This window comes from Balaenoptera physalus (assembly GCF_965194825.1).
Source record: "Balaenoptera physalus genome assembly, chromosome: 9".
Taxonomy (NCBI): Eukaryota; Metazoa; Chordata; class Mammalia; order Artiodactyla; family Balaenopteridae; genus Balaenoptera; species Balaenoptera physalus.
The window spans coordinates 33,454,116-33,477,778 of NC_138888.1; the positions used below are offsets into that span (position 1 = coordinate 33,454,116).

At 34.2% G+C, this 23,663-nt stretch overlaps 1 protein-coding gene across 2 annotated transcripts in view; it reads right to left on the minus strand.

Annotated features, from left to right (window-relative positions):
• LAMA2 (laminin subunit alpha 2) overlaps positions 1-23,663 on the minus strand; it is a 622,418-nt gene that overhangs the window by 189,854 nt on the left and 408,901 nt on the right. For both annotated transcript variants that reach the window (XM_082475049.1, XM_082475048.1), the window contains exons 21-27: positions 21,498-21,678; positions 18,501-18,637; positions 6,882-7,118; positions 5,159-5,302; positions 3,232-3,411; positions 2,935-3,123; positions 2,718-2,851 (exon numbers count right to left, since the gene is read on the minus strand). In XM_082475049.1, the coding sequence (XP_082331175.1) occupies positions 2,718-2,851; positions 2,935-3,123; positions 3,232-3,411; positions 5,159-5,302; positions 6,882-7,118; positions 18,501-18,637; positions 21,498-21,678 (1,202 nt within the window). The remainder of the gene's footprint in view (positions 1-2,717; positions 2,852-2,934; positions 3,124-3,231; positions 3,412-5,158; positions 5,303-6,881; positions 7,119-18,500; positions 18,638-21,497; positions 21,679-23,663) is intronic.

A 23,663-nucleotide genomic window follows, 5' to 3' on the forward strand; every position in this document is an offset into this window, starting at 1 on the left:
CATTTCTGCAACACATCATTATTTTTCCTCAGGGAATCAGAGAGGAATTGTTTTGCTTGAATCAGGGATTTGGCCAAACTCAGGCATCTATTTAAATGAATACTGAAAAACAAAGTCGTTAAGTTCTTCAAATAAATGTAAGAGAGGACAAAAGCAAAGAAAAAAGAAAATTTCAGCATTGCAATATGTACAAAGTCAGAACCTCAAACCACATGTATAACAAACTCTCTGCTTCTGAGACTATTTAAATTTGTAACTGAATAAAGATGCAGGGTTATGCGTTAACTACTTTGAGAGGAAGACTCAAACATATCTCTGACCTTTGTCAAAATTCCACTGTCTTACAAAATCAAGTGCTGATCCACTGCTTTATTTGTTTTTATCGTTACTAGATGTTCACTCTAGTTTTTATTGAGCCTAGAAAAAGTGAAGTGTTTACTTACTCTAGTGTTTAAAAAAAGGAACTCCTAAGCCAAAGGATATTATTTCGTGAGGTATATGAAATAAAGTGATAAGAGAAAGAGACTTATGGGGAAAAAAGCAACCTTACAGCGAAGAAGGGTGGAATCGGTGTGAGAGAGGCAAAGAAAGCGTAATAAAAAATGCATGACAACATTGTTTCTACCAGATCCACTAACAAAATGTTCTCTCTACTACCAAACTTTTTTACTGAAGCACGGAACAATTTCAAAATAACATATTTTCACACTCACAAAGTCACCTGCAGTCTTCTAGGACATGCAAACCTGCTTTGGCTTCTGTCACCTAATTTACATTTGAAATTCTAAAATAATTAACAATATAACTGACAAGATATTTTGGTATATGTTTTTTTAAATTATTTCATATAAAAGAATCTCCTGTTTGGGACTGACATGTACACACTGCTATATTTAAAATAGATAACCAACAAGGACCTACTGTAAAAAACAAAACAAAACAAAACAAAAAAGAATCTCCTGTTAGAAATGAGAAACATGAAAAAAATCAAAACAATATAGACTTAAAAGTAAATTTTGGTCCTTGATTTGGTCCCTACTTTTGGTACAATCAGAAGAGCAATATGGACCTTCTACAACAAAGAAAGGATTTTCTGCTACATGTTTAACAGTGTAAACATTTGAAACATGGTATTTTTTTAAGGTATTTTATTTTCTTTCTTTATTTTTTAATTTTTTATTTTATTGTTTTTAACATCTTTATTGGAGTATAATTGCTTTACAATGGTGCTTTTCTGCTTTTCTGCTTTATAATAAAGTGAATCAGCTATACATATATCCCCATATCTCCTCCCTCTTGTATCTCCCTCCCACCCTCCCTACCCCACCCCTCTAGGTGGTCACAAAACACGGAGCTGATCTCCCTGTGCTATGTGGCTGCTTCCCACTAGCTATGTATTTTACATAGTAGTATATATAAGTCCATGGTAGTATATGTAAGTCCATGCTGGGACGAAGTGAAACATGGTATTTTTATATTCATTGGTTTGTCAATGAGAGGGTTCATAATTTTGTTTTCTTTTGTTTTCCTGCACTGATCTACTATTTTGTTATATAAGATTATTTTTAATACCTATTGATTTCATATTCTTATAGACACAACAGAGAAGCTAATATGCCAGAGAAGTTGAGACTATGTGTATGGACTCAACTCAACTTTCTACCTCCATGGCATACATTTAGCTACATCTGTGCAGTTCCTCATTTTATCTCATTAGATAAGTTTTCCCTTATACTTGAGGCACATGACCTCAAGTATACTCATGTATACTCATGATGTTGAAGTATCCTGGCTTCTCCATTATTTATTTTCTCTTTATTCTATCATTTTTTAATTTATATTTTGCTACTAATTCCTCTCCTTCCCCAGCCCCATGGTATATAAACATGCTTACTTCTCTCTCCCATTAAACAATCCTCCCTTGACCTTTGACATGTCCTCATTCCTCCCTTTTATGATTTTGTTCATGGATAACAATAGTCTACATTCATAATATTAGGGTCATTGCGTCCCATTCATTCCTCAAAACCTTGAGACTATTTCTGCCCCAGGACTTCACTAAAACTGGTATTATGAATGTCACCAGTGTGATCCTAAGTGTCAGTTTCAAAGAGCCTCCTTTTAATTGTCCTCTTTGGGTCATACGAAAAACCATACCTACTCCCTTATAGTATTCTCATCCTTTGGCTTTCATGACATTCATTCTTGTTCTTCTTCCGTGTACTTTCCTAGTCAATGTGATTCCCAGTCTTTTCTCATCATAAGGCACAGGGAAAATGGCAATATAGTATGGCACACTGGGGTGAACAGATGAGAATGCATATGGTTGGGAGAGACAGGACCAACTTGGCCCTGCCTGGTTCCCCTGATGGTTGAAGGAGGATACCTTCTCAGCAATCTTGCAACCTATTTATAGCACAGCAGTGAATTCTCTCTACCCTGCAGGGCATCTTCTCCTGAATTTCTGCCTGACATCTAAGATTCACCATGTCAAAGATCAATTCAATATTTTTCCCCTTAATCTTGCTTCTGATTCTGTTTCCCTTTTGGGGGGAATGGCAGTAATTTCCACCAGATGACCTGGACGCCATCCTTGACTAGTCTTCTATCATCACACTCCCAAACCAAACTTTTAAATCTTTTTTGTCTGATGTCTTACTGATCTCTCTTATAGACTCTAGAATAAGAAATTAACTTGGATATTCATTATAGTTTACCTGCTTTGTCTCATGATATTTCCATAGGTAGCCTTGATAAGAATATAATGGATATCATATAGTACATCCAAGAAGTCTTCACGGGTCACAGTTCTACTAATTCGAGGATCATCACCATAATATTTCCATTTTTTCTGTTAACAAGAAAAGAAACCACTTTGCCAAAACCGACTGCAAATCCATTGGCATCCTGGCACCCAAAAACTAACCACCTTACCTCTGTCATTTCAATTTCATGCCTTGTCAACTGGCCAATTAGAGGAGCAGCCATATGCCTGATGATAATTCTCACATGACTAGGAGTCCCACCTCGAATGATAACTTGTGGGTTATATGTAGAGAAACCTGTCTCTTCCCGGGCCTCAAAATAGATTGTGTACTTGAGTTTGCCACCATAGGCCATCAACTGATAAAACAGAATGAGGAATGATGAGTTAGATAAATCTCCAAATAGCATTATTCTAAAAACATATTTTATTTTGTTCTCATGTGACTTCAAAGTTCTCATCCTTACCTTCTTTCCTTCAAATTGTTCTGGAAGTTTCCAATAAAAAGGTTCCAAATGGAGATCTTGTCTCACCAGATCCATGTTTGCAACAATCTCTGGATGTTGAAAAATGATGCCTCTGGTAGTTGTGTGCTGCAGCGCCTCATCCACCAGGGGCAGAATGGTCTGCTCAGGCTTCAGAGTCACCTGCATGGGATCAAAACACAGCAGGGGGCTGAGTTTAAGTCTTTGGAGGCCTCCTTTAAACTTAACCTCCAAAATTTACAAGCAGCTCATGAAACTCAATATCAGAAAAACAAACAACCCAATCCAAAAATGGGCAGAAGACCTAAATAGACATTTCTCCAAAGAAGATACACAGCTTGCCAACAAACACATGAAACAATGCTCAACATCACTAATCATTAGAGAAATGCAAATCAAAACTACAATGAGATATTACCTCACACCAGTCAGAATGGCCATCATCAAAAAATCTACAAACAATAAATGCTGGAGAGGGTGTGCAGAAAAGGGAACCCTCTTGCGCTGTTGGTGGGAATGTAAATTGATACAGCCACTATGGAGAACAGTATGGAGGTTCCTTAAAAAACTAAAAATAGAAGTACCATACGACCCAGCAATCCCACTACTGGGCATATATCCTGAGAAAACCATAATTCAAAAAGAGTCATGTACCACAATGTTCATTGCAGCTCTATTTACAATAGGCAGGACATGGAAGCAACCTAGGTGTCCATCGACAGATGAATGGATAAAGAAGATGTGGCACATATATACAATGGAATATTATTCAGCCATAAAAAGAAACGAAATTGAGTTATTTGTAGTGACGTGGATGGACCTAGAGTCTGTCACACAGAGTAAAGTAAGTCAGAAAGACAAAAACAAATACTGAATGCTAACACATATATATGGAATCTAAAAAAAAAAAAAAAAGTGGTTCTGAAGAACCTAGGGGCAGGACAGGAATAAAGACACAGACGTAGAGAATGGACTTGAGAAGACGGGGAAGGGGACGGGGAAGCTGGGATGAAGTGAGAGCGTGGCATGGACATATATACACTACCAAACATAAAATAGATAGCTAGTGGGAAGCAGCCGCAGAGCACAGGGAGATCAGCTCGGTGCTTTGTGACCACCTGGAGGGGTGGGATAGGGCGGGTGGGAGGGAGACGCAAGAGGGAGGAGATATGGGGATATATGTATATGTATGGCTGATTCACTTTGTTATACAGCAGAAACTGACACACCATTGTAAAGCAATTATACTCCAATAAAGATGTTAAAAAAAAAAAGAGTGATAGACTGCATGTCTATCTGCAGCCCCATCCCCTTCTGATGAAGTGTTCTCATGAGAAACAGAACTCGTGCACAATGAACAGGTAGGAGAGGGGATAAACCCTTCTGGCTTGTTTGCATAGTGAAATCCACAACATCTGTGAAAACCAGTCTTTTACACTAACAATAAATAGAGTTTAAAAGTAGGAAGAGTTAAAGGAAAATTAAGGCAAACTGAACTTTTTTCCACCCTAAAGAGTGACAATTCTCAAAGCTTGGTTGGACTAAATGTGCAAGTTCTGGTTTTCATTACCGCGTGAACACACATCTATCTTCCCGCTCTGGTGCCCTTGCTCTTCAGAAGGCAGCTTCTTCCCATCCCCAAACATAACATTTCCCTTATAATGTTTTCCTCTTTCACTCAGCATCTATTTCCTTATCCGCAATAAATGAACTCTTTTAAAGGCAGGATAAAAACGACATTTACTCCAAATGTCTAATGGCACATGGCCCCTCTACCAGTTCTAAACGTGCGCAGGGGAAAAGGTTACTTAAATGTTTTGCCATTTCCTCCTACCCCTCAGTGCCTGGCTAAAGACGCCAGCAGGAACTAACATTATACCATTACATGGCTCAGCAGTTCCTTACTCACCCACGTGTGGATCAGGCCTTTTGCTTCAGAGCACTGAGTAGTGGCACCGAAGCAATAGCAGCTGCTGCAGCCAAGTGGGTTCTTGGCCTCAAGTCCGAATTTGCCAGGCCGGCACCTGTCACAGCGGACGCCTTCCACATTCACCTGAAGAAAGATGAGAGATCCTCAGGGTCCATACGGTGACATGTGAGAGAAATAAACTCAAGAATGAATAACAGGAGCACATTTTAAAGACAATGAAACAAAAAAGTATGCTGAATATCAGACTCACATCTCAAATAGCATACGTAGTTAATCTCTTTGTTAGCATGGCATGGGTCTAAAAAAATGCTTTATTTATAAATACGTGCATTACTAAGGATATTGTATATTGTTTTTTAAATTTAAGCAGTACATTTCCCATTATTCCACTGTGAGGAATATGAAAGAGTCATGAGAATTTTGAAAGCAAAATAAAAACATTGATTCCTAGACAGTGGTGTGATGCAAAGCTGTAAAAAACAGGCAGGATGTTAAAATATAGATTTACATAATTATTACTGAATACTGTATATACACACATACAGCATGTATTAAGTATAATGTATAATCATAATATGTAATAATGCAGCATCATACTTTGTGCTTTGTCTAGGACTTTTAATGGCAGAACCTTCCATTTTCCTAAATTCTCAAGACTCAACAATCACTCCCTAGATTTCATCTTTCTGTTTCCTCTGACTCTCTTTGCATAGACTTTTTCTTGAAAAGATACTTCTGATACAGTCTTTACTGCATTTATCCTGGGATTGATTTTCCAGAAATATCTAAGGGAGAAAAAAATCCTTCTTACTCTTTTTTTAAAAAATTTATTTTATTTTTATTTACTTTTGGCTGCGTTGGGTCTTTGTTGCTGCACGCGGACTTTCTCTAGTTGCAGCGAGTGGGGGCTACTCTTCGTTGTGGTGCGCTGGCTTCTCATTGTGGTGGCTTCTCTTGTTGCAGAGCATGGGCTCTAGGCTCGTGGGCTTCAGTAGTTGTGGCTCATGGGTTCTAGAGCGCAGGCTCAGTAGTTGTGGCACACGGGCTTAGTTGCTCCGCGGCATGTGGGATCTTCCCGGACCAGGGCTCGAACCCATGTCCCCTGTGTTGGCAGGCGGATTCTTAACCACTGCACCACCAGGGAAGCCCTTCTTACCCTTTTTAATTGGCTGTTTTCCTACGTCATTTAACAATATTAATGAGGACTGAAATTTGCATATAGTTACTGTTTGTAATGTCAGTGCTTATACGTGATGAAATTTTACTGAACTTCCACAGCAGTAAATATATTTTTCAGTGTAGAGTGATTGCGGATTAATTTGAGGAGAAATTTTTTTTTAAAATAATCCTTATCATTTAGCTGTGATTTTCTCTGATGATGCTTAAGATAACTGTCTTTTTTTTCTCTCCCACATTATTCTTGTTGAAGCAAAGTGAATATGTAAAGACAAACTGAACTCTACTGTCAAAAATATATCATTTATATGAGCTAGAAAAATACGCTGGGTTTTGGTTGAAAATCAGTTCTTAAAAATCAGTGCTTATCTGTATGCTAGAAAAAACCTGTGTCTGGCAATGAATTTTCATTTGTCTGTCTGTTTGGCCTAATGATGCAGGAATAAATAACTGAATGAAGTTAAAACTGAGCAATGGAAATAGAATTGAGTAAGGTTTTTCCTTACTGAATTTTGGCAGCACATACCTTACAAGTACACTGCCCAGTCTTATCGATACAGGAGCATTTTTTAGTCTCTAAATCACAGGTTGAGTCATCAGTCCCTGGCAGGAAGCAGTCACAGGGATTGCAGTGAGGGTAGTTCCACTGGCCTTGATTGCACTCTGTACATTTTGCACCAGAGAATTTGGGGCGACAGTTGCATTGCCCCGTGTTTATATTGCATTGGAAATCCAAGGATCCCACCGAGCTGCAGTTACAAGGCTATGGAGGAGATAAAAACAGCAATGATTAACACCATTTCTTGGGCAATATCTTTAAATTTTAATTCTAATGTTTCTATGCTTCCATTAAGCACATATTAATCATGTGTCTGTTATATGCTTTGTAGTGTTCTAGTTTAGTCGCTTGGGAAACATCAGTGAACATAATGTTAAAATTGCTTTCTGCATTTACTAAAATATATGAGTGCCCAGAAACCATAAAGCTACTGAATAAGAAAGAAACTGTTTTCTCTGTCTTTGTGGTGAGCAGAAGTTAGGTATAGGTTTTCTTCAAATACTTCTTCTTTTTTTTTTTTTATAATTAAAAAAATTTTTTTTTTATTTTTATGGCTGTGTTGGGTCTTCGTTTCTGTGCGAGGGCTTTCTCTAGTTGTGGCAAGTGGGGGCCACTCTCCATCGTGGTGCACGGGCCTCTCACTATCGCGGCCTCTCTTGTTGCGGAGCACAGGCTCCAGACGCGCAGGCTCAGTAATTGTGGCTCACGGGCCCAGCTGCTCTGCGGCATGTGGGATCTTCCCAGACCGGGGCTCAAACCCATGTCTCCTGCATTAGCAGGCAGATTCTCAATCGCCGCGCCACCAGGGAAGCCCTTCAAATACTTCTTACTTCAAAGATTGAACTTTAGACAAAGCCATTTTACCTTATCATTTCATTTTTATAGCATTTATTGTATAGAGACATACCTTACAGTCTAATGTAGGGAGAGAAGTAAATACATAAATATAACACAGTGGAATAAGCATGGTATAATAGGGAAAATGCAAAATGCTATGAGAATGTATAAAAAGCACCAAACCAGATGTGGGGAAGCCAGGGAGAATTTAGAGAAGTGATATCTAAGATGTTGTGTTTTAGAGTTAGGTTTGCAGAAAAGCCCAATCTGAGGTGCTTTGCTGGTAATCTTTTTTCTTCTTCCTAGATATGCATAGGATTTTCTCTTTATATATGTAATTTGAAATTTTGCTAGAATTTATTTTTTAATGCTCATTCCAAACCTTTTATTTCAAACACTAAAAAAAAAAAAAAAAAGTAAAAGTTTAAGCAATTAAAAAGTGATGAGACCATTAAAAAATTCCTATTGCTAGGGTGATGAGAGGCCCTTGGAAAATTTTAACCTATACAAACAAATAAGACTGGATTAAACACATTCCAGAGTACTGAAGTTATTAAGATTATTAGACTGTGAAATATGCTGCCAAGGAAGTGCCAGATCCACCACCTCTTGAGACACTTAAAACTCAACTAACAAAACAGTACAAAGTGTATTTCTGGGAAAAGGAAACTAGCACAGAAGGGGATCAAGCTACTAATTCAAGATATCTTTTTATTTTCCTTCTGATATTCATGTTTAAGCAGCTACTTTTTTTTTTTTTTTTAAGAGGGAAGAGATATGGGGTTATATGTATACGTATAGCTGACTCACTTTGTTATACAGCAGAAACTAACACACCATTGTAAAGCAATTATATTCCAAAAAAGATGTTAAAAAAATACTAAAAACATAAAAAATTTTAAAAATAAAATAAAATGCCAAGTTTTGCTAGAATTTTTAAAAGCTTGAGTCTTTTTAAAAATTAATTTACTGGAACATGGTGAGTTCTTTCAGTTTGAGAATAAAATTGTTCTTTAATTCAGTGCTATTTCTTCAAATTTGTTTTTGATTTTTACTTCTGTTCTAATTTATCAATATTCTTCTTCAGGATCACTTATAATTCTTAAAGTACATCATTTTTGTCTGTCTGCCAAATCAATAATATACTACTATTTTCTGTAGTCGTTTCCCTATTTGCCTCTCAAATTTGTTCTCCATTTTGTCCTTTCCATTCTACACCATGAAAATTCTCTTGTATGTATATACCACCAATACTTATTTTAATTACACTGCTGCATCTTTAGCTTCTTTTCAATAATTCCTTTATCTCATCTCAGCAGCAATCTTCAATTGCTGCTCATCCACATGTCTCTTCGTCTCCTATTGCTTAAGGCTCTCTGTTTCTGATTTAGACCTCATAGTTCCTTGCATTTTAATTAAAATTCAACTGGATTTCTAAATGTTATTTAAGGTCTTGGAATACATCATTTTCACAGATCAGCTGTGCCAGTGATTACTCTGCTGTTTCTGAGCTCTAAACTCACTCCTCCTTGCCCTGCTTTGTGATACTGCAGTTAGACCCTGTGGACATTTCTCCCTGGCCAGGTAGCAGAACGTTAGGCTTATTCATTAGAAGGCCATAGTGATGGAAAGACATTTCTGTCTGGGTTCTGGTTCTTCATTAATATTGCCATCATTATTATTTAATTATTTAGCATGGGAGCCCAGAGGCCCAGAAAGAATTCCAGCTATGCCATCAGGCCACTCTCTCCCTTAGGCTGCTTAGGTCTGCACACAAACTCTGACCACAACAGGCTGCTTCTAAGTAGCTCCAGCATACCCATATCCTCCAGCAATGATGGGTAGCGTCTATAGACCAACACTTGCCCACAAACTCTGGCAAGTTTTGTGTATTACTATTATTGTTTGTGTTTTACCACCAGCAGGCTATGCATTCCTGTGGTAGCCACATTCTTTTCAACTATGTCTGAACCTAAGCCTTGTTGGGAGTGGAGGGCAGCGGGATGCCCTCCCCTAGCCCTTGGTTCCTTTACTGTCCACCACCCCTCACCCTGGAAGTAGTAGCTACTCTTCTGTACCTACTACTTCAGGACATTTTATATCCCTCTTTTATCCTTTTACCGGTTAACAATTCTTTATATTCTACTTTCCCTGTTTAAACAACTAATGTGGTTTCTGTCTCCCAAGTGAGTACCACCTGTCTCTGTGTCTGAGTTTGCCACCATACAGGCTTTGTACTTAGTCTATGACCTCTTTCTGGTGATTTTCCGTTAATTATCCTTCTCAGATCTACAGCTCTGTGGCATACTCATATGCATAACAACTTGCCAAATTTCCAGATCCAAGTCTGGCTGGATCTCGCTTTGCACTTCTCACACTTTCCTTGCTCAGCTTACTTCTTATACCCACAACTACTAGGGCTATTCCTGCTTCTGCTCCTGCCAGCAGTTTATTTATGGGACAACACTTTCCAGGATGGGATGTACAATCACCAGCTTCCCATCTATTATCTCTTCCCTGTCGAAATGTTTGGTGAAATATTTTCCCAGATTCTGATATTAAAATATCACCTGGTCTTATTTTTTGTGTCTTTCTGGTTCAGTATTTTTCTGTCTTCATTGCTATCCAGTAAAAAGGCCTGCAGTAGGGGATGCTCCTAAAAGGTATTTTAAACTCAAAGATCTAAAGTGTGATTATTTATTATACTACAAACATGGCCATAGTTTCCAAAGCATAGAACAAACAATTGCTATCTCCCCAAGTAAGTCATCCTTATAGAACATCAGATGTAGAATGAGAATTCAAAATAAGGATGACTGACTTATTCCTTTAAATAATTTTTCCTTGACTCATTTAAACAAAACTGACCATAATCAGAAAGAGAAAAATTATGATATGTTATGGAAACTATAATCATATAATAACTTTAAAAATTGTTTTATGAGATACTTAACTAAAATAGATGTCTTAGACTTTATTAACTAAAATAACTGTCTTTAGACTTTAACTAAAATATGAAATGTCTGCTACAAATTTATAAAACGAAAGCATTAATTCTTAAAGACTAGTCAACAGTACAGATAGACATTGGGACCTTTCCAAATCAGGGAGTTTATTCAGGAAGTTATAGTAGAGAATAAAAGAGACCATTAACCATATGTTTAGATAGTACTATAGCCAACATGAAACTTAAATCATAATTAGATGTAATGTTTGTTTAGCAATAGAGGATTTATGCACTATTCCCCTGCTAGTGAAAGATGGCAGGCTTTGTATTCTAGTTCAATAAAAGCTCAGATGATATGTGTGCTCATACCTCAGCACAGAGAAATTATCCATGACACAAAGAAACGAAAGCTATAAATCTCAAATCACTGTTCATTTAGATTATACTCATCCAAGATTTTTAAATAGTAGGATACTTGCTTATAAATATTTGTGAGGGCTGTATGAATTTTTTTGTAATTATTCATAATGATGAAGTGTCTAGCTATTTAGAAATTGAGATTTTTAACAGTGGTTCAAAGTAATCAAAATATTTCGATTGACCTCAGTCAATATAATGTTTATTCAATGATCAGTAAATATAATGGTATCAAACATACAAATGCTTAAAAAAAAACTTGGTCTACATTCTACACTGATTTACATCCTGAACATTAAGCATCAGCTTCAATTTCGGGAGTTTCACTAGAGTTTGGTCACATCATAGGATTTTGTAGATAACATGGAACCCTCTTAAGTTTATGTACAACTTGTTCATGAGTCAAGCGATGGGGCAGATGCTTGGATTTGAGGTTGAAAATGCAAAATGTCAGTCACAGAAACTTAAAACATTGTTCATACTCATCAAAAATCTTTGGAACTCTTGAGAAATTTTTGTTTTGTTTCCAAAAATGTAGCTCTATGGACCTTCAAACTTAATAGTGCTGTTGGCAATAGAAAAATGAGCGTCCTGTCCAGTTTTTAATTTAACCACATGTCTAACTGAAGTCATGTATCTGCGCTTCCTTGAACAGTCACCAATACTCTTGTTTTCCTCTAGATCAGTGTATTCTAGACGAATGTATTCAGATATTTTATCATATATGTAAGAATGGTTACAGTCTACATGTGTGATAACTCAGTAGAAAATAATAGTTTACATCTCTGTAGAGTACTACCATGGAGTCAAACAGGCCACATTTGGTCATTATGTTCCAGTATTTCTCAGTCCAATGTGATCAACTGGAATGGCTCTCACTAACATCAAAAATGCCTTTATTTAATGCTCTTAAATTTAATGGACACAGTTCAGCCCTAATCTTACTTGACCTTTGTGTTGCACTAGGCACTAAAGAATATTCCTTCTTTTTAAACAGTCTCTTAGTTTTTAGAGCACTTACATGGTTTATCTCCTCTATTTTAATCTGTTAAACTACAAAAGTAAAAACAAAACACATACACAAATAAAAACCAAGAAATAACTGTTTTCAAACATTGGATAACAGGAAGCGAAGGACTGTGATTTTTGAGAGAAGGAAAACAAATGAGTTAGAAAACAAATGAGTTGGAACATGCAGAGTCTAGTCTGCAACCCAAAGAGGGGAAACCCAAATAACACCCAAAACTATGCTGTTGAGAAACAGCATAGAGTTTGGAGAAGCTGAGGCAATTAGAATTTATGGAAGACAAGTAGAATACATGTCCAAAAAGAAGGAAGTTAGAGAGAAAATTCCAGAGATATGCAGAAGGGTTCCCTTGAGTTGTTGGTTAAGTACTGATCTGTGCATGCATGGAATGAAATTCTACATGGTTGGAGAAAAAAATAATTGGAAAGCCTGAGGCTGAAAAATTCCTAGAGTCCACAGAAAGCTTGGAATAATTCATATTCCCAATAGCCAGAGTGAACAGATAGTAATGTACTGGGTAGTGTTCTCAATGTATTTAGCCCCTTAGTAGTAGGGTTAAGTGATTCCTAGATTAAAGGCTGCTCTGGACCTTCCCTAATAAAATTTAAAAGCAAGCATCAAAAGGATTCAAGTGATCGATGAATAACTAACCTGATAGCCAGGATAAAGTTCAACTCTCCTTAAAGGAATACAACAAAAATCTAATGTGCAACAATGAAAAAATGTACAACATCTGGCATCCAAATAAAAATCAACAGTCACGCAAAGAAGCAAGAAAATATAGTTCATAACCAGGAAAAAAAATCAACCAGTAAGCATGATCTTGAAATAAAACAAATGATGGAATTAGCAGAAAACTACCTTACAAAAACCAATATTTATAAATATTATAAATAAATATTCTCAAGGATAAATGAAAAATGTGAATATAAGGAGGAGAGATGTGAAAGATATAAAAAGATCCAAAAGGAAATTTAAAGATGAAAGATACATATTTGAAATGAAAAAAGACTAGCAACTAGATTAACAACAGATTAGATACTACAGAAGAAAAAAAAAATCAGTGAATTTGAACACCTAACAATAGATACTAACAAAAATGAAGAATATAGAAAAAAGAAGAATGAAAGAATAAGCAGAATTTCAGTGAGCTGTGGGAAAATATCAAGTGGTCCAACACATACATAATGAGTTCCAGAAGGAGACAATGGGGATGAAAAACAAACAAACAAAAATTTAAAGATATAATGGCTGGAAAATTTCCAACTTTGATGAAATCTGCAATCCCACAGATCTAAGTCCAACTAACCCCCTGAGAAATGAATATAAGGTGACTACAAAAAGAAAACATAATCAAATTGCTGAAAAACAGGATTTAGGATTATATACTCAGAAACAATAACTTTGAAAAATGAAGGAAAAATAGACTTTTGGTAACAAAAATTGAAAGAATCATTGTCAGCAGACCTGAAATACTAGAAATAATAATAATAATAATAATAATAATAATAATAATAATAATATAATAATAATAGAAATTTGGATGTACCCAAAGGAATAAAGAGCACTGGAATTGATATTTATATAGAAAAACAGAAAATAAGTTTTTTCTCCTTTTGAAAAAATAATCGATTATTTAAATCAAAATCATAAGATTATATTGTGGGATATATAATATGTAGAAGTAAAATATATGACAACAATAGCATAAAGATAAGAAAGAAAATTAGAGGTTTACCCTTGCAAGTTTCTTATGTTAAATGTAAAATGGTAAAACATTATTTTAAGGTACATTATGAAAAGTTAAAGATGTATATCCCTAGACAAAGACAAAAATATAAAATAAATAAGTAGAGCTAAGAAGTCAAAGTGAATATAAAATGTAATTATAAAAAATTACTCAGTCCAAAGGTAGAAAAAGAAGAAAAATGATGGTAAGAGCAGATAGGGCAAATATAAAGCAAATAGCAAAATGTAGACTTAACCCATTCAGACTGATAATTACATTAAATGGAAATGATTTAAATACTTGAATTAAGAGGCTGAAGCATTAAGGTAAGATAAACAACAGATTTAGATATATGTTACCTAAAAGAAACACATAAAACTATTTTTAAAAAGAGATGGAATAAATGATAATGTTTAAAAATGTATACGACCGCAAAAACACCAATCAGAAGAAAGACAGAATAGCTATATGAATATCAGAAAAAAGAACACTTCAGAACAAGGAACATTATCATGGATAAACAGGGATGCTTCATAATGATAAAGGCATCAACTTTTCAAAAAGATAGATTCATCTTAAATGAGCATACACCTAATATCACTGCTACAAAATACATGAATCAAAACCCGAGAGAAGTGAAAGAAGAAATAGATCACAGGTATAGCTCAACACCCTCAGGTATTGAGAAAACACACAGACATAAAAATCATTAAAGATAACTGACTTTTATAGAAGATTTTATCCAACGACGCCAGAACATAACACACCTTGTTTTCAAGGATACATGTTAATCAAAATGGACACGATTCTAAGACAAAAAACAAATCTCTATATATTCAAAAGGACTAAAAAATACAAATTATGTTTTCAGACCAATACAGAACTAGATGACAATAACAGAAAGAGATCTTGAAAACTCCCAAATATTTGCAAAATAAAGAACATACTTTTAAATAATCATTGGATTAAAAATAAAATAAGTAAGAATATTTTAAACAATGAAAATTGAGACACAACATATCAACATGTATGGGATACAATTAAAGTAGTGCCTGGAAGGAAACTTATAATATGAAGTGCTTATATTAGTAAAGAAGAAAGATCTCAAGCCGATAATCTAAGTTTTCACCTTAAGAAACATGAAACGCAAGGGCAAGTTAACTTCAAAGTAAGAAAAAAAAAAGGGACGTTAAAATAAACCTTTGAAAACATTCCTCCATTCAGTTCATTTAATATGTTATAAAATTTATTGTTTTAAGTTGTTCAGATTATTCCCATATTATTCTTTTAATGTCTATAGGATCTATAGTTATGTCCCCTTCTTTACTCATGATTGTTTCTTCTCTCTTTTTTTCTTGATCTATCTTCTTAGAGTATTGTCAACTTTATTAATCTTTCCAAAGAATCAGTTTTGGGCTTCACTGACTTTTTTCTAGAGTATTTTTGTTTTCTATTTCATTGATTATGTAAACTCTTTAGAAATTATGTGATGGGAATACTTCCCAATCTATTTCATGAGGCTAGCAGTACCCCAATACCAAAACTGGAAAACAACACTACGAAAAATATAAACCAATATTCCTTATGAATGTAGATCCAAAAACCATTTACAAAATGCTAGCACACATAATCTAAAATAATTCTAAAAGAATAATCTCCCATGATCAAGCAGGGTTTATCTGAGGATTACAAAGCTGGATCAACATTTGAAAATCAATCAATATGATTCACCATATTAACAGCTTAAAAAGAAAAATCATATGATATCTCAATAGCTGAAGAAATTCATTTGACAAAATTGAACACACATTCCTGATAAAAGTTCTTAGCAACCTAGGAACATGAGAGACATCCTAAAACTGATAAAGAGCATCTATAAGTAAAATATAGCTAACATCATTCTTAATTATGTTTTAATTATAAAAGACTGAATGCTTTCTACTTAACATAAGGAATGAGACAAAGATGTTTGCTCCAACTTCTTCTAGTCAACAATTTACTGCAGTAGGTCAAGAAAATGAAATAAAACTTACAGGGATTGGAGAGGGAGAAGAAAAACTCAATTTGCAGATGACGCTATTGTCTAGATAAAAAATCCTAATGAATCTACCAAAAAGCAAGTAAAACTAATAAGCTTAGGAAGATTGCAGTATAGAAGGTTAATATATAAAAATAATTGTATTTTTCTATTCTAGTAACAAACAATTGGAAACAGAAATGGAACAAATAATAGCATTTGCATCAAAAATATGAAATATAACAGTAAATTTAATAATGCATGTGCAAGTCTTGCACACCAAAACCTATAAAACATTGTTGAGGAAAATGATAAAGACTTAACTAAATGGAAAGTTATGCCATGTTCATACACTGGAAGATCTGATGTTCTTAAAATGTCAATTTTTCCCAAGTTGACCTGTAGATTTAACATAATCCCAATCAAATCTTAGCAGGTTTTTTAGAAAGAAATTGGCAAACTGGGTTGTCAATTTATATGGAAATGCAAAGGATTCAATGTAACCAAACGGTTTGGGAAATGATGAACAAGGTTGGAGAGTTTATACCACCTAATTTCATTCCTTGCTAGAAAGCTACAGTGATCAAGACAGTGTGCTGTCAGCATAAGGATAGACATAAATCAATGCAACAGAATAGAGTCCAGAAATGTGTGAACGCATATATGGTCAGTTTATTTTGACAAAAGAATCAAAGTAATTCAATGGGGAAAATAAGATAGCCTTTTCAACAATTGGTGTTGGAAAAATTGGACATCCAGAAAAAAAGTGAATTTTGACCTTTACTTCACACCGTATATAAAAATTAATATTGAAAATTGAACATGGACCCAAATTTAAGACATAAAACTGTGAAACTTCTTGAAGAAAACACAGGAGAGATACTTTAGACCTTTAAGAAATATAAATTTACTTCCTAGATGGACCATAAAAAGCATGAACCATGAAAGAAAAAGATAATAAACTAATTTTTATAAAAATTAAAGATACTTAGAGGAATTGAAAAGCAAGTCATATACTAGGAGAAAACAGTTGCAGAACTAGATGTATTAAAGGGCTAGTATCCTGAATATATAAAGAATTCTTTCAACTTATTACTAAGTAAACAAACAACCCCAAATAAAAATAGGCAAAAGATTTAAATAGGCACACAGAAGATATATAACTGACAAAAAACCAAAATTATTCCTAATATCATTGGACAAAAAAAAAAAGAAATGCAAATACATGAATACACACCCAATTGAATGTTTAAAATTTAAAAAACGACTTGGAATCTTGAGTACAGGCAGGGATGTGGAGTGTTCTTGTGAAGAGGAATGAAAATGTGTCTACACACTTGCTTTTGACATTTATATACTAATGGTCACAGCAAAATTATTCATAATAGGACCAAACTGGAAATGACCCAAGTCATAGCATATCATACAATGAAAAATTATTAAACAATTAAAAAGAACTACTGATAAAATATAACAGATGGATGAATTACAAAAGCACTATACTAAGTAGAGGAAGCCAAACTAAAAATAATCCCCCAAAACAAACAAAAAAACCCTCCAAACAACAACATGGAATATGACTATATTTATGTGAATTTGTAGAAATGGCACAACTATAGTGATAGAATGAAAAGAGTAGTTTCCTGGTGCTGATTGGGGGCGGGGGGCGGGGTAGGGGAAGTAGACTGCAATGGAGCACAAGGGTTGGTTATACAACTGTAATCATTAATCAAAACTCATCACTTTAAATAGGTGAATTGTATTTTATTTAATTAAAGTCTCACAAAAAGTTGACAAAAAACCCCGAACTCATCACCTTTCCTTTTTGAACTTGCATCTCCTCCTATAATCCCTCTAGCAGTAAATGATACAATCACCTGTTGCAAAACAAAACCTGGCAGGCATCCCTACTCCTTCTCTTTCTCACCCCCTAAATACATGAGTTCAGCAGGCCATATCAGTCTAGGAATTCTATAACTTAGCTTGCCCCCTAAATGCTAGTGGATAATTGACTGGGGCCAAACCTCTGTCAACTCTCACCAACATTTCTGCAAAGGCCTTACAAGCAGCCTTCTACCCTGAAGCTGTATAGATTTCTCTAAATGTGAGTCTGGTCACACCACTTTCTATGGTCCACTCATGGAAAAAAAATGTGTAGTTTTGTAAGCTAAAGGTTGTTTATATGACTCTTCAGAATCCTCTCAACTACTTCCTGAAAACTGACACCTAGTTATAAGTTGGGGGAAATTCTTATGGATTTTTGGCAAATTCTTTTAATTCGTTCTTAATTTCCTTGTACTTTGCAGATACATTCATTGTGTGTAGGTATGAAGTTATAGATGTTTCCGGTTTTATTTTAGAATTTTTGGTTCTTTTTCCTCCTTTTTTTTTTGTAAATATCATGGATGAAGCTGCATAAATGTATATTTACTTTGTCATCTTTCCCACAAGTAAAATGTAAGATACTGATCAATACCTGCAAGCATGCTATAGTGATAGTTCTGTATTGTTTTGTAATATAATATTGACTTTTGAAATGCCAGACTACTGAGGTCTACCAAAATAGAAATCCTTAAAAGACATTATGAGATGAAATAAAGCAATTCACTCACCTTACAACCAGTGGTAATGCTGTGGCCCCAGGTATTAGGCACACATTTAGAACATTTCTCTCCAATGGTATTGGGTGGGCAAATGCATCGACCAGTCTTTGGGTCACAATTATTACCCAGATGGGAACAGTCACAAGCTTCACAGGTGAAAGGATAAAAAAGAAAAAAATAATTTGATATAAAATGTTTGTGTTGTTTTTTTTGTGATTTGTGTTGTCTTATTTGGTTAAAGATCCTTGAAAATGACTCACCTCATTCATCTTTTCTATTATAGTACAGTGCATTTCAGAGGCGTTGTTCAATAAATATATACTGAATTTCATTTAATAATTTTAAAGGGTAAAACATTTTTGCTTTTCGATTAAGGATAAAAAGAACCGATGTTATCAGATTCCCTGTTAACTGTATTCCCTTATATCTAGATACTATCAAGGTTACAATTCTGTTTCTATATTTATTTTAAGTTCATAACTGATGTTTCTGTGCTACATAGATTAATATTTCCTTCCTGTTGATGACTCAGATTTGCAATAAAAACAGTAAGCTTAATAAGCTTCCTAAATTCAATATATCATACATTTAATTAAAATGACATCAGGATATTTCAGTTTTGCAAATATTTTTAAATAGTTGAACTATAGAAATATATTTACATATAAAAATATTTTTTGAGTTTCATTTACCACCTGCCTTATTTCTTTTCAATGGATTTTTCGTTTTCCTAGCTATGATATGATATATGAAGAGTGCAAACATCCCTATCCATTGCACTTTCTCGAAGAATGCAAAAATAAGATCTGAAGGAAAAAAAAAAAAGATTTGAGAAGATCTTCAAAGCCATTCAAGACAAGGAACGCATGCCACTTATTAGCTATAGTTGACTCAGTTGCTGAGTATACTTTAGTGCAGCATTTCAAATCAAAAAAGTGAAAGAGAAAAATACCATCAAATACTCAGATTCAAATAGAAGACTAATGTTATGAGAAATCTTTAATTAGTTATATGATGATTAAATCTTTTTAAAAATACATTTAGTTTATTTGATTAAGTTCGCTTTTCAAGGGATCACAATTATCATTGCTCACAGCATTCTATCCTGCTGTGAAAAATGTTTAGCACGATGCTTGACATAAATGTTAGCTGTTGTTTTTATTATTGTTGTTCTTGCTAATTTTAAGCCAAAGGATTTATTTTATATATACCATTTATTAAGAAGAAAAATATTTTACATTATGTTTAAACTTATGTGCTAAAGAATGTCTTGGGACAGTTACAATCTACTTGCAAGTAGAAATTCTCTAAGTGGTTCTTCAATGGAAGCACAACACTGAATAGGAAGACTTGAGTAATTAGCTAGTTTTCCCTACCAAAACAGAATGTTTATCACAATTGATAATACTAATAAACAAAAATGATAATGATGATGATGATGATAGACACTTACATAGCACTTTTAGTGCCAGGCATCACTCTGAATCTTTTATAGCCATTAACTCAACTAATTCTTACAAAACCCCAGTGAGGTAGATACTATTATTTTCCTGACTTAATAGATGAATTTTGCAGAGGGACAGTGAGGCCAGGTCACTCAGTCAAGGTCATATAACTAGTTGCTGGTGGAGTCACTAAACAAATCCAAGCTCTTTGGTGAGAGTCACGCTCTCAACCATAATGCTACCCTGCCTGTCCTGTGCTATTTTTTTTTCAGTTCTGCTTCTCCGGGTTCAAATGCTACTAAGTTTGCATTTTGAAAATGTTATCACTGTTTCATAATTTTAAATAATTTTTTTGGTATTTATAATTTCTGGTAGTGGATATATTTGAATGTGTAGTACTTTTTCATCAATTCAGATTCAGTGAAAAATGTTAGTGAGAGTTGTGTTTATAAAGAACAGAGTATATTTTAAAATGCAGCTCTAAATTTTTTAGTATATACAGATATTGGCTTAGAGATCATACATAGATTCTTAGAGGATGTGTAATTATAATATTCAGAATAACTTATAATGGCTGAATTTATGATAAAACCTGTATACATCAGAAGTGGTTGAGAATATCTGAAAGGTATTGGCTTTTAAAAGAATTTTAAATATTATTCCTGCCACTTCTCACATAAATTTGCTACAGTAGTCAATAACAGTATCTTAAAATCTTGGCCATGTATTTATCATGGTGCTGTGAGTGTAAGAGTATCATCAATGTTGCATCAGTGAGTTTAGTAAACAAGGGTAATATTCAACCTAGTTACTGTTGGAATAGGGGTCAATTCCAACTTAGTGGCATAAAATCAAGGCAAATGTTCAATCTTTACTTTCATCTGTAGTGTGCTAATTCCTATTTTCTTCATTCAGGATCTGTAGGAAGGCTGTGGCTGGACATAGGAGAACACTGCTTGAGGGAGCCCTGGTTAGAAAACCTGGCTTGCAATTTCTCAGGAACTGACAAATATCTAGAGCCAATCTATTTCTCTCTCAGAACATCACAGTTTTCAAGGCACCTGGAAGTAGATGAAAACATTTTTTTTTTTTTTGTACCAGAGAAAGATATTAACTTCCCTGATCCTTGTACCAATTTTGCAATAGGAAATGGAAAAGTTGAACTGTATTAGCTTGCGAGTAAAGTTTAAACTAAGGTAACATTGGCACCAGAAAAACTGAACATCTGACTTTTAAGCTGCAGTAGCCTTTGAGTGACTGGCTGAATAGAGGTCACAGAAAGGGAGGGAGACAGCAGAACTGGGACCTGCTGATGGATGTTTATTGCAAGCACAGTTATTTATAGGGCAGTGTTTCAAATTGCAATGTATTTCATCTATTAAAAAAAAAAAAAATATATATATATGTTAGGTTAAATATTATTTGCATTACATATCAATACTTGCTTGTTGTCAAAGTGTATTTCCCTTAACTTCGGGGAACCTTGTAGAACCAACTGTTACAGATGCTTAAACACCAAAAGCAGATAATGAATTCATGGAGCTTAGTCTCATTTACAGACCTGTGCATCCTCCTTCTTGAAAGTTGAAATAGCCGTGGGCACAGCGATCACATTTCTTTCCTGTTACTCCGGGCTGGCACCAACATTGACCACTCTCTTCGCAGTCAAATGATTTAGACCCAAAGGAATTGCAGTTGCAGGGAATACACCCCCTTGCTGATTGGAGGCCAAAGGTTTCAGGCTGGCATAGAAGAGGAAAGAGAAAAATTACATTTAAATCAATTAATTCACAATGGCACAAGATGCATGGTAAGATCAGGTGGGAAAAGAGGAGCCTGGGGTTATCCAGGTTCTTCAGTGATGTTATGACAACTGGGCTGTCATTTAATCTAATGGACCTTTTCTACAATGTCCAAGAGAAAAGTTCAATTACTTTGAAATTCTATCGAGATTATTGGAAGAATTAGGGCACTATTATTCAGTCTGTTATATTTTCACCAGCGTTTCCCTACACCTCTCAAGATTCTAATGGCAATGTGGAAATAAGCAAGGGTGGCATTTCTATTTAATTAAAAATTTTTCTTGTTTCATTCCTAGTAATCTGAATTGATTATTTTCAGATCTTATTAAGTCCTTTTACTTGGTAAAAATGTTTTCAGTATTACTGGCCAGCAGCCTAAAGTTAAAATAAATCTTTTTTTCCCTCTTATATTTGATGTAATTTTTGTTGTATATCCATAAATACTTCTAATCATCACTATAGGGCTCACATTATAAATATAACTCTTAGGTTATGCCTATACTGACAAAATAAGTGGTTTGACTGATATCTAGTTTGTTGGGTTTCATTCTAACAATCTAAACTGATTTGTGAGATCACATATCAAAGCACCAGATTAGGTAGAAAAAGGGAAACTTTCACCTCTGATGAGTGATTCATATGCATATCTCTTATCTATTTATAATAAATAACCTTCCATGGTCAAGCATTACTAGCTTTGGCTGACTTTCTGGAAGTACATGTTATCAGACCTAGAGTGACTATGTTAGAAAATGCTGATGGATTAAAAATCACTCCTAGCAGAAAAATGAAAAGCACATATCCTACTTAAAGTATGTCAGGGCTGTCTTTTAAACAGAAGTTTGTCACACTATTATGATATTTTTATCTGGAAAATTAGTCTCAGTAATTACTTCTTTGTAAAACTAATTCCTACTTTGGAAAATTAGACTTAAAAATTACTTCTTGGAAAAAATAAATCTTGCTATTTAATGTGAGCCACCCAAAGAGAAATGAAGAAGACTCATTATGTATTTTTGCCATTACTGTTAACAATATTAAAAATAAGTCCTAGAAAACAAAATCACACTGAAAATTAGTCTCTTAAAATGACTGTTGCTAAGAATAGTTTTGTTTTTTAAATCTAAAATAGGTTATGTTTGATAATCATTTTAATCTTTATATTTCCTGCTGACTTTATTTTTAGTTCTATTTCAGCTTTCACTATATAATTAAAGAAGGAAGTGTCCATCACTTCTAACAAATGACCTAACACTTGATTTTGAAGTTAAATTCAGTTATAAGAAAAAATGAAAACATATAGTATTTTTATTCATAAAAAGCAATTCAATGTATCCTTCCAATAAGTAATCAGAAATTAAGAAAATGGTTAAAGTACAAGCATGCCCATTACAATATTATTTATCATAGTGAGTAACTGTAGAGGCACTTAAATATTCAATGTTAGAGAAAGAGTTGAATAAATTAAATTGTGATACATTCATGTCATGAAATATATGCAATCATTAAAATCCTGTTTTGAAGCAGTTTTAATGATATGAATATACGTAGAATATAGCGTTAAGTAAAATTTTAAAAAGCAGAATACAAAATTATATACACTATAATTCTAATTACATATCCGTAAAGACACACATACCACTCAGACACACACTAATAGAAACATATATACATAGAAATAAGACTAGAACATTATATATTAAAATTTTTTTAAAAGTTGTACTTCGCATTTGTCCTTATTTCCTAAATTTTCTTGACTTAGAATGTGAATTGTAGAGATAGTACTTTACATTCATCTTTATTTCCTAATTTGCTTTACTTAGCGTATCTATCTATCTATCTATCTTTAATGGATAAATCAATAAAATATTAAGTAAACTTTCAAATCATTAGTTATTTTAAAAATTCCAAAGTTGACTGTATGA